The sequence below is a fragment of the Atta cephalotes genome, assembly GCF_000143395.1.
Source record: "Atta cephalotes unplaced genomic scaffold scaffold00003, whole genome shotgun sequence".
NCBI classification, from domain to species: domain Eukaryota; kingdom Metazoa; phylum Arthropoda; class Insecta; order Hymenoptera; family Formicidae; genus Atta; species Atta cephalotes.
In genome coordinates this window covers 10162896-10174348 of record NW_012130067.1, presented here as the reverse complement: position 1 = coordinate 10174348, position 11453 = coordinate 10162896, and the positions used below count along the sequence as shown (strand labels likewise).

General features: G+C 28.3%; 2 protein-coding genes across 3 annotated transcripts in view; one reads left to right on the top strand and one right to left on the bottom strand.

The window, feature by feature from the left end:
• Positions 1 to 3409, top strand: part of LOC105625677 (complex III assembly factor LYRM7) — a 4378-nt gene extending 969 nt beyond the window's left edge. The window contains exons 2-5 of one of the 2 annotated variants that reach the window (XM_012207002.1): positions 2756 to 2828; positions 2919 to 2989; positions 3116 to 3193; positions 3288 to 3409. In XM_012207002.1, coding sequence (XP_012062392.1) covers positions 2756 to 2828; positions 2919 to 2989; positions 3116 to 3193; positions 3288 to 3317 — 252 coding nt within the window. In that variant the 3' untranslated portion in view covers positions 3318 to 3409. Of the gene's footprint in view, positions 1 to 2755; positions 2829 to 2918; positions 2990 to 3115; positions 3198 to 3287 lie in introns of both variants that reach the window. The other variant, XM_012207001.1, reaches the window with a different exon arrangement.
• A 3043-nt stretch (positions 3410 to 6452) lies between these two features.
• LOC105625676 (glycerol-3-phosphate dehydrogenase [NAD(+)], cytoplasmic-like) overlaps positions 6453 to 11453 on the bottom strand; it is a 17042-nt gene continuing 12041 nt past the window's right edge. The window contains exons 2-6 of the mRNA XM_012207000.1: positions 8271 to 8411; positions 8074 to 8215; positions 7552 to 7664; positions 7117 to 7347; positions 6453 to 6656 (exon numbers count right to left, since the gene is read on the bottom strand). Coding sequence (XP_012062390.1) covers positions 6453 to 6656; positions 7117 to 7347; positions 7552 to 7664; positions 8074 to 8215; positions 8271 to 8411 — 831 coding nt within the window. The remainder of the gene's footprint in view (positions 6657 to 7116; positions 7348 to 7551; positions 7665 to 8073; positions 8216 to 8270; positions 8412 to 11453) is intronic.

Here is an 11453-nt window from a genome sequence, read left to right as displayed (position 1 = left end):
TATATATATATATATATATATATATATATATATATATATATTGGAATATATGTATAAAATTGTTCAGCAAATGAGAATGGAGTAAAATGAATTGAAATTTTTTTTATCCGAATGCGTATTTTAAATAGTGAATATATTTTTGGGTTTCAATTGGGTTCAATTAGATTCAGTTGGATGTAATTGGATTGAAAAATTGCATTTCCTATTCAAAATTTTGAATTGAACAATATTCACAAAGTGCTTGTGTGTTGTTTATGTTGCACAGAAAAAGCTAATATTATTTTTAGATTGAAAGACATAGAGATATGTTCTATGCAATTCCTACAAATGAATAAAAATACATTCAGGTTTGAAAAGCATTAATTTTAACATTTGTGAATCAATTATTTCTAAAAATCTGAATCCATTTCAATTCATTCTTGTTTGCTGAATAATGCTGAGAAATAAAAAAAAATGAAACATATAATGTCACATATGCAGTACACATTTTGTATAACGTTTTATTAGCAATTTTCGTTATTAGCAATTTTCCCAATATTCCTGGTATTATAAATATTATATTTCTTTTTCAGGTACATCAAGAAATACTGTAGAATTAGTATTTCAGGAGTTGACTCAGGGCAAATTTTGACCATTTTTAGGCACCCTCTTTTTATTTTTTTTACAATAAAGTATGAATGTTACTCTAAATAGATGTAATTTGCGTTTTTAAATTATAGTTAAAAACACTACATAAAGCATTATTTAAAGTGCATAAATATATTAGAAATTTTAACATACTACTTAATACTTGACTAATATAATACTTGAAGACATTTCTTGATAGGAATAGCATTTGTAAGTTTCAGTAAGAGTGCTTTAAATTTTATTTAAAAAACAAAGACAAATATATAAACGCGATAATTAGAGCGCAATAATCTTATAAGATGATTTTTATAAGATGATTTTGTTTGTTCTTATACATGAGATTCGTACATTTCAATTCGATTTAGAGTCTTCATCAGTGACTAAGTATTTAAAAATTAATTAGAAACATATCTTCCTCCAATATATATAGCCACTACAAGATTGATAGATCTCAAGTGAAGTAATTCCATTTGATTATGATTTTTAATTTTAAATTTTAAAATGTGAATTGAGAAAAACTGAATATATATAAGTGTCTAAGTAATATAAATATAAACTGAATCATGTGGCTTACCATAAAAGAGAAAAGAGCGTTTCACATACAACAGAAAAGATTTAATCATTTTATTTTATTATCGCATTATCCAGATTTCATGACAAGAATATTAGATTCATTGTAAATGCGTTACTTAATAATGACTAACCTCCAAATTTATTTTATTATACTTATTTTTGAAATATATATAAATATAAGACTAAAAGCTCTTTTTTAACAAACAGATGAAGGCACAATATATATCCACAGATGCTCCGTAAGAGAAATCTCTTCTATCATGATTTTTATTGCTTTATTTCTGAAATTTAAGGGCATTATCAAAAATTTGAATATGAAATTAACACTTTATAGCATGAATAAATTCGTTTATTAAAAATTTACAAAGACATTCCCTCAAAAGATTATAATAAAAATGTTGTATATAAAATAGCGTCACAAGCATTGTACGTTGCTTTCAAATGTTTTTTGAAAAATTGAAAAATACTGAAAAATACAATACACGATGTTATTGATACGATATCAAGATATATTGAATTAACATTCGCGTAGCCATTTTATACTGTTGCTTCTTTTATACAATATTTTCAACAATCTTCTACTCCTTTATTATTTGATCTATAATTTTGTCTTCTATTGTCTTGTAATCTATTGTCTTTGATCTATAATTTTTTTTAATGATTTCTCTTGTTAGTTTAAAGTAAAGCAACACTTTTCTTAATTCTATTGCTCGTGGCAAAGCGTGGTGACTTCTCTGCTATGCCTCTGATACGCACGCTAATTGTACACTGTAGTCATATGAAATCTATCTACACTCATCTATCTAACGTCGATTCCGATGAACTGATAGAGAAGTTTCCAGAGAAAGTATAACTACTCGGTGATTTGTCATTGCTTTTTAAGAGGAGCTACGAATGTATGAAAATTTTCAATTCTGCCGGAGATTGAACATGGAATCTCTAGTGCGTTGTCTGCTACTCCACATTCGCGCTCATAAAATGGAGAAAAAAATCTTTTATTGCGTTTATACTTATTTATGTCCGTATTCATAATCAGACCTTATGTTTAAGGATTCTTTAAATTTATCTTTAGATGCTCAGTAGCTAATAAAATGATTCGTAGAGCACCTAAAGATAAATTTAAGGAAGCCTTAAATATAAGGTAACTGTGAATATGATATTTGACACTCATATTTGTTCAGTTTTTTTAATTCACATTTACGTTTGCAGAATTTAAAATTAAAATTCATATAATCAAATTACCTCACTTGGAATCTGTCTCCTGTAGTGGCTGTATTCATTTAAGGAAGAGATATTTTCTAATTAATTTGTAAATATTTAGTCGCTGATGAAGACAGTAAACTAAGTCGAAACGTACAAACCTCATATATAAACAGAACAAACACTAAAAATCATCTTGTAAGACTATTGCTCTAATTATATCATGTTTATATTCTCATTCTCGTCTGAATCTTTGTCTTTTAATTTCGAGAGTCATTAGGAAGTTATACTTCAGTTTCAGTTTATTTATTTCTTCATTTGTTCGTTTTACTTTTAAGATTATAATTATTTTCAGATTTTACGAGTCTTCAAGAAACTTCATAGAACAAGATTAAAGACATTTGAAGGCGATGAATATGCATTACAAGGTAATATACACTTTGTCAATAATCTACACTCTGATATAATGATAGATCTTTCATTTTCAATAAGTAATATTTTATTATATTGTTTATTAGTTGTGAGAGATCAGATAAACAAAGAATACAGAAAATATAAAAATGTCACAAACCAGGCAGTGATTGAGGAGGTATATCTCTTTGTTTTAAACGTGCATATAATGTGCAATGAAAATATTATGGGCAGATTTTATACATATATCATATGAACTTATAAATGAAACTTGTATAGAAATATTGTGTTTTTATTATTTCAGTTAAATAAATTCGCTCAGGAAGTCGAATGTGAAATACGAACGACTGTCATACAAGCGATCGAAACGGCACCTAGAAGAGTGGGTAATTATCATTAATTTCGAGTAATAAATAAAACATTAATTGTGTTAGATAATTTTATATCGAATAAGCAAATTTAAATTACAATTTCAGCACTGCGACTTACTCCAGATGTCTTGGTAGATAATATGCTATATAAAGATCAGAAAGATGATAAATTAGGCAAAGAAAGCAAAGACTAAAATTGAACTGCACAATCTATGCTATTGAAGGATATCGAACAGGAATAAGAATCAACTAAAGTTAATTATGAATAGTTATTACAGTGAAATCACCTAGACATCTTATTATTTAAAATTAAAATTTGTAAATAATGTATTATATAATATGAAAAACACACATGTTTAGTAGCTTTGATAGAAAAATGCTATTTCAGTTCATAATTAATCTTTATTTACAATAAGATTATAATGGGGACATTCAAATTATGTACAAGCCTTTGGTGGCTAAATCATTTCCTTCTTGATTTCATAGGCTGTTTCTACACCTCGTGTTAAATTCATGTATTTTGCGTAAACTATGTATTTCCCTCTTCCAATCTCATTCTGAAACGTAAGGAAATTGTTTTATATTTATTTCATTACCATGATAGTTTTAAATGTCTCACCTTTTTCATATATTTTGTGTAATTATTCACGTGTACAAGAAGTAAGGATTGTGTAGAATAGAGGCAAATATAATCTCTACTCGAGAATTTAACAAGAAGGGAGAGGAGGACTCAGTACATAAAGAGGGTTTTTGGAGCGAACCTAAAGGAATGGATTTCAATAAAAATATCATTCAATAAATCTCATCTTTTCTCAGAAAAAGTAAATTTTTAAATTTTCTCATGAAATCGATTTTGCGGGATTTATTTTTATGCGTTCTTTAATTCTATAAAAAAAATTTGCAATTCATAAAGTAAATTCGGAAATTTTTCTTAAAATAAAATAATCGTGATAAAACAGGATAATTTTAACCTTCGACTACATGAGTGGGTTATTTGGATCCGGGTGAAAATTTTAGTCGGCCGCTATTTTTATACGGTTAATATTGCAGAGTTGAAATGAAGAAGTAAAAAAAACTTGAATCTTTTCTCTGTCAATCGCCATGATGCAATTGTTTCATTATTTTCTTGACGCTAATTGTGATGCAATAAAAGTTTAGCTTGGGCCCGTTAAATATAAATTCCCCAGATTTTTTCCGAAAACAAAAAAGCATTTTTGCGAGAGAGGTATCTTGGTGAAACGATCGCTTTATTCTCTCAGAGTTATAAAATCGTGAGTAAATAATGTCGAAATTATTATATATTTAATATAAAATATTCAATATAAAATATTTTCATTGCATTTTTAAAGAAGAAAATAACCGATATCATACTTCCGATATCATTTTTCTGAGCATGTTTAAAAATATCCCTACTTCAATCGCGCAAATAATTATATTTTTTGGAATGAATCAATATAACGTATTTTTTTCTTAAAGTTCATATTTTCCTTATTTCAAAACACTACTTATTTTTATCTAAACTTTTTTTTTATCATAAAAATATGATTTTGAAAAAAAAACTGATTATGCACTCTTCACAAATTGTTCTTTAGTATTGGCATAATTTTTTCAATTGTTATCAAAACCTTTTTATATTTCGATTCTATACATTCTGATATTTCGTTAAAAAAATATTTTCCATTGAGATTTGTGATAATTATAGAGCCAAAAATGCTATGAATGACTTGAATCCAGACACGTAGTTGAGAGTTAAAACATAGTATAATTGGTAGCAGTGAACTTTTTTATGGTCTGCAATTTTTTAGTGCGCATGTATTGCTTTGTACACTTAGGAATATGATGTAGAAGCTTAATAGAAATTCAAATTTAAGAGCCTGTTTTATCATAACTCTACTATGTATACTTCACAATATGACAGTAAATCATGTTATCTAAGAACATCAAAGAACATCATGCTGATGTTCAATGTCGTTAGATATGATTATACTATTAAGATATTTAATATAGTGAGAAATTCAATTTGATGCCGTTTTTTGAAAAATGAATTGATTTATTTACTAAGGCCATGATATTTTTAAATCGATTTAAAGAGGAAATTAAAGAATTGAGTTATTGAGTCAAGTTCAAAAAAAGAAATGCAAAAAGAAGAATTTTAAAAAGAAGAATAATGTAGCGTGGCAAAAATAAATGGATAATTTTTTTATTATATTAATTCGTTTATCATATAATTATTGCCAACTATTTTTTTCCGTTGTTTAACAGCTTTTAGCTGTCTATCTTAATTTCCAGATGGGATTCTTACAGAGAGACATGTCGTTAAACATAATTGATTCTACAGATAAGAATCAATCATATTCAATTGTTTGACAATCACATTACATGGGCTGTGTTCCAAAATTTACTGCCAATACTGAAAATCTATAGTGCATGTAATGTAAATGTAGATTTTTAGTATTTGCAATAAATTTTAAAACATAGCCATGGATGCATTTATTACAAACAACAATAGTTGCTTTCTATTTACACCTATTCTTAGATAATTCTCACTTGTGACGTCATAACTCAGTTGAATGCGTTCCTTTTTTCTGACAAGTGAGATTTAACTGAGTTTTTGTCTGTAAGCTGCACAAGATCGAGACTGTGTGCTTTTAGAGAATCTCGTAAACTTACTTTAAAAATGAGGTTCAAACCTCTGTTGTCATGTGATAACTTTTTATTAAAGTAAGCAAATAATGACGTCATTAATTTAAGTATCAAATATTCAGTTCATTTTAGACTCAGTTTCACTTGTGTGCAATGGAAAGCAATTAAAAATATTACGCTCTTACTGAGCGCTCTTACATCTTATTACAGCATATTCCGTTAAGTCTAAAAATATAAACCGAACAGATACATAAACTCATTGAGCGCTCAAGTGATTGTCGTTCTGAATGCATTAAACGCCTTCAGTGGATTAAATAGTTGAGTGAGCGCTCGCTCTGGTGTATTCTTCTAGATCTAAAATTCTGATTGGATGAGTTAAAAGAATACACCAATAACAGTGAGCGCTCAACTGTTGAATCCGCTGAATGCGCCCATTATCTCCTTGATTCTAGCTAAAAAATACTCGAATCGACAATGAATTAAATTTCTCAAAATCGGTTTTTTGATTCTGGAATGTGAAGAAGAATCGACTCTCAATGCATCGAATTAGAATTCAGCATCATTAAAAAAAAATAAATGTAGTGAATGTTAACAGAATCTACTATCGCTGAATTCTATATAGAGGTCTTACACATGCTCAGGGTGACTACGAATCTGGTCGATCAGATCCGCCGGTCGCAGTTGTTCGGTACAAATACGGTGCACTGCGGTAAACAGCGGGAATTTATCCGTCAAATTACGCGCCTTCAACATGTCGTGGACTTCGTCTGCTGTTGCTGGCCCTTGTAGTTTCTGCCCGGACAGCAGTTCATCTTCCAATGCTTTGATAGTCTGTATAATATATTAATATATTAATATTACATGTTACTTAGGATGTATTCTGTTTTCACAGTGCAGACATCAGTTCATCCTTGTTGTCTATAAAAAAAATTTCTAAGATAATTTCTGTAAAAAACATAAAAAATTCAACCAGATCAGAGTTCTTTCCTTTATAAGAAAAGAAAGAAATGAAGGATTTCGATTTATATTTTCGAGATACATTTTCTTATGCATTACGTGTTATGCAAGAGTCTGCTCCCTGCTTTAAGCTTTAGTTTTTAGCGATACTTTAAAAACTATTGTTGAAGTGTGCGCAGGCGCATTACATCCATCTGAACGAAATATTAATATATTATAAGGGAGCATAATTTAAGTTTTCAATCCTAAAAACGAGTTTGTGAGATATTTTATCACTATATAGTCAATCGTGCAGATAAATAGAAATTCATAAGAACCTACTAGAATCTCTCACCTTGCCAGTCTTGACAAATTGTTCGCAGACCCTGCGATTTCTTCCTCCGTAACAAGTAGTAATCAAATCCGCGATGCCGCAGCTCTCGAAGAATGTAGAAAGCTTAGAACCGCTGTAGAAAGTATCGACAAACTTGATCATCTCCATCAGTCCTAATCGAATCACCGCAGCTTTCGTGTTGTCGCCCAATCCGAGGCCATCTACGAAACCAGCTGCACACGCCACAATGTTCTATAATCGAAATATATTCAGTTTGATAAAAAATAATGAATGAAATGGAATAAAAAGTTGTAGAAATGTCAATTAACAAAATCATGAATACAATAACAAAATATATATAGTATTGAGAAAATACAACTATTATTTAAATATATACGAAATAATTCAATAAAATAATTCGTAACATAAAACTTTTTTTGAAAATGAACTACTTGCCTTTAGAGCTCCGCATACTTCCACGGTCTCGCAATCCTCCACGACAACTACTCGAAAGTTTAGAGTTTGAATAAGATCCCTCAGTACCGGTGCCAATCTTTTATCCTTGCACCCTATAATTTTCTAATCTTTGAATGATACCTTGATGAAAAATATTTTCACAATAATGCAATATCTGCTAACATATTTTTAATAAAGAATTTTTATTATTTGAAATTTATAAAATTTCTGAAAAAAATACTTTAAACTTTTTTAAAATATTTTAAATTTTATAAGAGAGAGAAATTTTTTTTAGAAATTATAGAATGAAACACTTTAGAATATTTCGGAATTTATGTACATACAGAATGTTCCAAACCTAAAGATTCTTCACAGGATAAAGTCTAATCAAAAATATGTTCAGAGTTTTAGTTAATAGTATAGAGTTTCACGAATTCTTTATTTCAAAAATACAGAAATTATATAAGGAAATAATTTGTTTAAAAAAAAAACAGAGAATGTGTACATATTAAAAACATTTACCGATCGTAGTTTCACAGAATTTCTCCTCGGCGACTTCATTGGCCAAATTGGCGCCCATTAAAACGTTGCATTGTATTCTCAAATGCTTTTCGATGATCTTGGAGATTAACTCAATACTGTTTCCTTCACCTCGACCAAAACCCTTCAATTCAAATTGGCTAACTTAATCTAAGAGCATAAAAAGAGTTAAAACGTACCTTAATGAGAGAAAGGCCAACTGCAGTTGGTTTTATGTTATCCAACAGCGTTGAACACAATGTTCGAATAAACTGATGTGGCAAAACGAAGATAAGGATGTCAGCATTTTTTGCTGCCTCTACAACGTCGGGCACGGCAATCTGAAAAAATATTCAGAAAATTTTGTAGATTATAAAGAGACATTATAGGTAAGAATTGAAATATATATCCTAAAAATCAATGCCTTAATCTTACTGCTTGTATAATTCTGTGAATTTATATACTACATATGTTGTCCTTTAAAATACGCGCCGAAATGATTTTTCGGTCTTGAAAACCCAAATTCTACTAAACTACCGCAGTAATATCATGAGTTAAATTAACTAACAATTTACCAATTTGATGTTTTTCCACATTTTAGAACGATCTTAATAATGCTGAGTGACATACGTATTAAAATCTGTAAATAATTAATTCTTATTGCGAAAAATATTACTTCGGTCGGGAGTCGAAACCGGATCTTTTGCATTCTGTGTGAGCGTCCTAAATCTGTAGATTACCGAGGTCTTAGTAATATTCTTCACAACAATTGTATGAAGAAACAACGTCTATTTAGATTATATTATTTAGATATTAACAATATAATATCTTACAATATAAAACCGTATAGAATACAACCTACAAAAATCAATGCCTTAAACGGTTTAATTAGATCTTAAGTACTTGTATAATTTTGTGTGAATGTATATATTATTATATTTATATATTAGTATAGGGGAAACCGGGGTCAGTAGACTATAGAGGTAAGTAGAATAATCGAGGCTACATTAAAAATAAAACACGCGAGACACGCGGCAGTAATTGCCGCTCAGTCTGCTGTAACATCTCGTTACGAATCCTGAAAAAATGTTGCTGAAATTATTCCATGTTTGGAACATTTTTCAACAAAATTTTAATTTAATTTCAGCGATTTTTAGCTGAAAAATTCATTTTCGATAAAATTTCAAAAAAAATTTCAAACAAAATTTTCAGACAAATTTCAGCAAAAATTTCAGAGAAATTTCAGTTGAATTTCAATAATTTTCAGTACGTTAGTTGAAAAATTTATTTTCAGTAAAGTTTCAGCAAATTTTTAACAATTTTGCTGAAATGTTCCAAAACGTAGAATAATTTCAGCGAAACTTTTTCATCAGGGAACACATTTATGATAGAAATTGCGCTACAATTAAAAAAAAATCGTAAATATTTTTATTCTTAAAGTTTTTGTTTTATAATCGTATATGATTGTCTTTGATTTCTATTTAGCAAGTTCTTATCTAATAAAGTCCAACACATTTTTTTTTGTTTATGTGTTTATCGTATATTATATTATTAATGTTTTGAAAAAATGAACGGATGGGAATAGTAGACTAATCACAATGGGACTGTATGACTCATTTAATGATTCTTATATAGTACTTACTCAAAATTTTATTCCTTTAATGAGATTTATCTTAGTGGTAAATGTTATAAGTATTAGAGTTCCCTCATGTCCAGTCTTGAAAAAAACCAGGCTTCGAGGTTTTTGCATGAAACAAACAAATTTTTGCGAAAGAATTGTTTTGCCTTGCGAAGCGAATGTATTTAAAATATATTTTTATAAAAGTTTTATTAATATATAAAGATGTAGCTTAAAATATATTAATCCTCATTTTAATAATCTTAGTCAAATTACATATTATAATACCCCAGTCCCGGGGCTAGTTGAATCAGATGGAATGCAGAAAAATACATTTTTTTTTCATATTAGTTATTAGTTTCCCATTGTTAAAATATTATTAAGTAATCAAATGTATAGTAACTGATATATAGAATTCATTTTTTCGGTAAGTCTCTTAACTTCATCTGTAAAAATTCGAAACTGAAAAATGAGTCTACTAGCCCCGATTTCTCCTGTCATAGCATATCGTAGTATATCACAATATATATATTATAAATTCACACAGAATTACGATATACAAGCACTTAAGCATCCAGTTAGATCATTTAAGGCATTAATTTCTAAGATGTTTTCTCACATATCCGATCCTACATATTATTAAGTCCTGTAAGATATTAAATATATTTCTTGATTGAAATATATATCTTTCAATATACAGGATGTCCCAGATTGATCACCAAATATTTTGTGCGCAGGTAGAGAATTAAACAGAGTCGGAAAATTTTCTATCATTTTACAATTTTTGCAATAATTATAACGAGATATTAATTTTTAAAGATAAACGAATAAGCATGTCCACCCAGCTTACTATTTCAATGCATTATTATGAAAATATTATTGAGATATTACAATCCAAAATATTATAAGATAATATTTTAATATTGCAGTAATTTTATTGAAATATTGCAATCAGTATATTCGATATTACAATTCGATATTACCACAATATTATATAAATATTATAATGTGATATATATTATACTGCGATATTACCATAATATCAAATATTGCAATGTCTTTATGACCGCAGTACTAACACCGATAGATGGCGGCAACGAGTTACGTGGTTTCCCTTAAGTAAAAATTAGACAGAAAAGAATAAAACAACATTATAAGATCTTTCACCCGAGATTTTCAAATAATTTCACCTGAAATGCTTTTTGAAAGTAAATTCTTCAAAACGATTTATTTAGAGATATAAGGCAATATTTGTATATCGCTTTACATACATCACTGAATAAATAGTTTTGGGGAATTTACTTTCAAAGAGCATTCCAGGTGAAATATCATTTGAAGATTTTATAATGTTAAACATATATTATAGTATAAAAATTTGTATTAAATATTTCAATACTGATGTCAACACATTAAATAAGTTTTTTTTGACAATATAATTTTTGATTATTCTGTATATAAATTAAGTTAGAGACACATTCTATTCTTTAGCTGTAATCGAAAAGTGCGCTATCAGCGCATATCATTCTTTATTGTTCATTCAAATCTAAATAAAAAATAGAAAGGTGTAATAGAGTTGATAGTGCGTTCCTCGAACATAGCAACAACTCTCTTAAAAATTAATAATATTATTAGAATATTTAACCATAATTGCAGAAATATTTATTATGAAATTTAATATTACAGCAATATTTATTGATATATATCGATATATTACTATGTAATATTACAGCAAATTTATAATAATGTTACAATATTATTGTAAAAT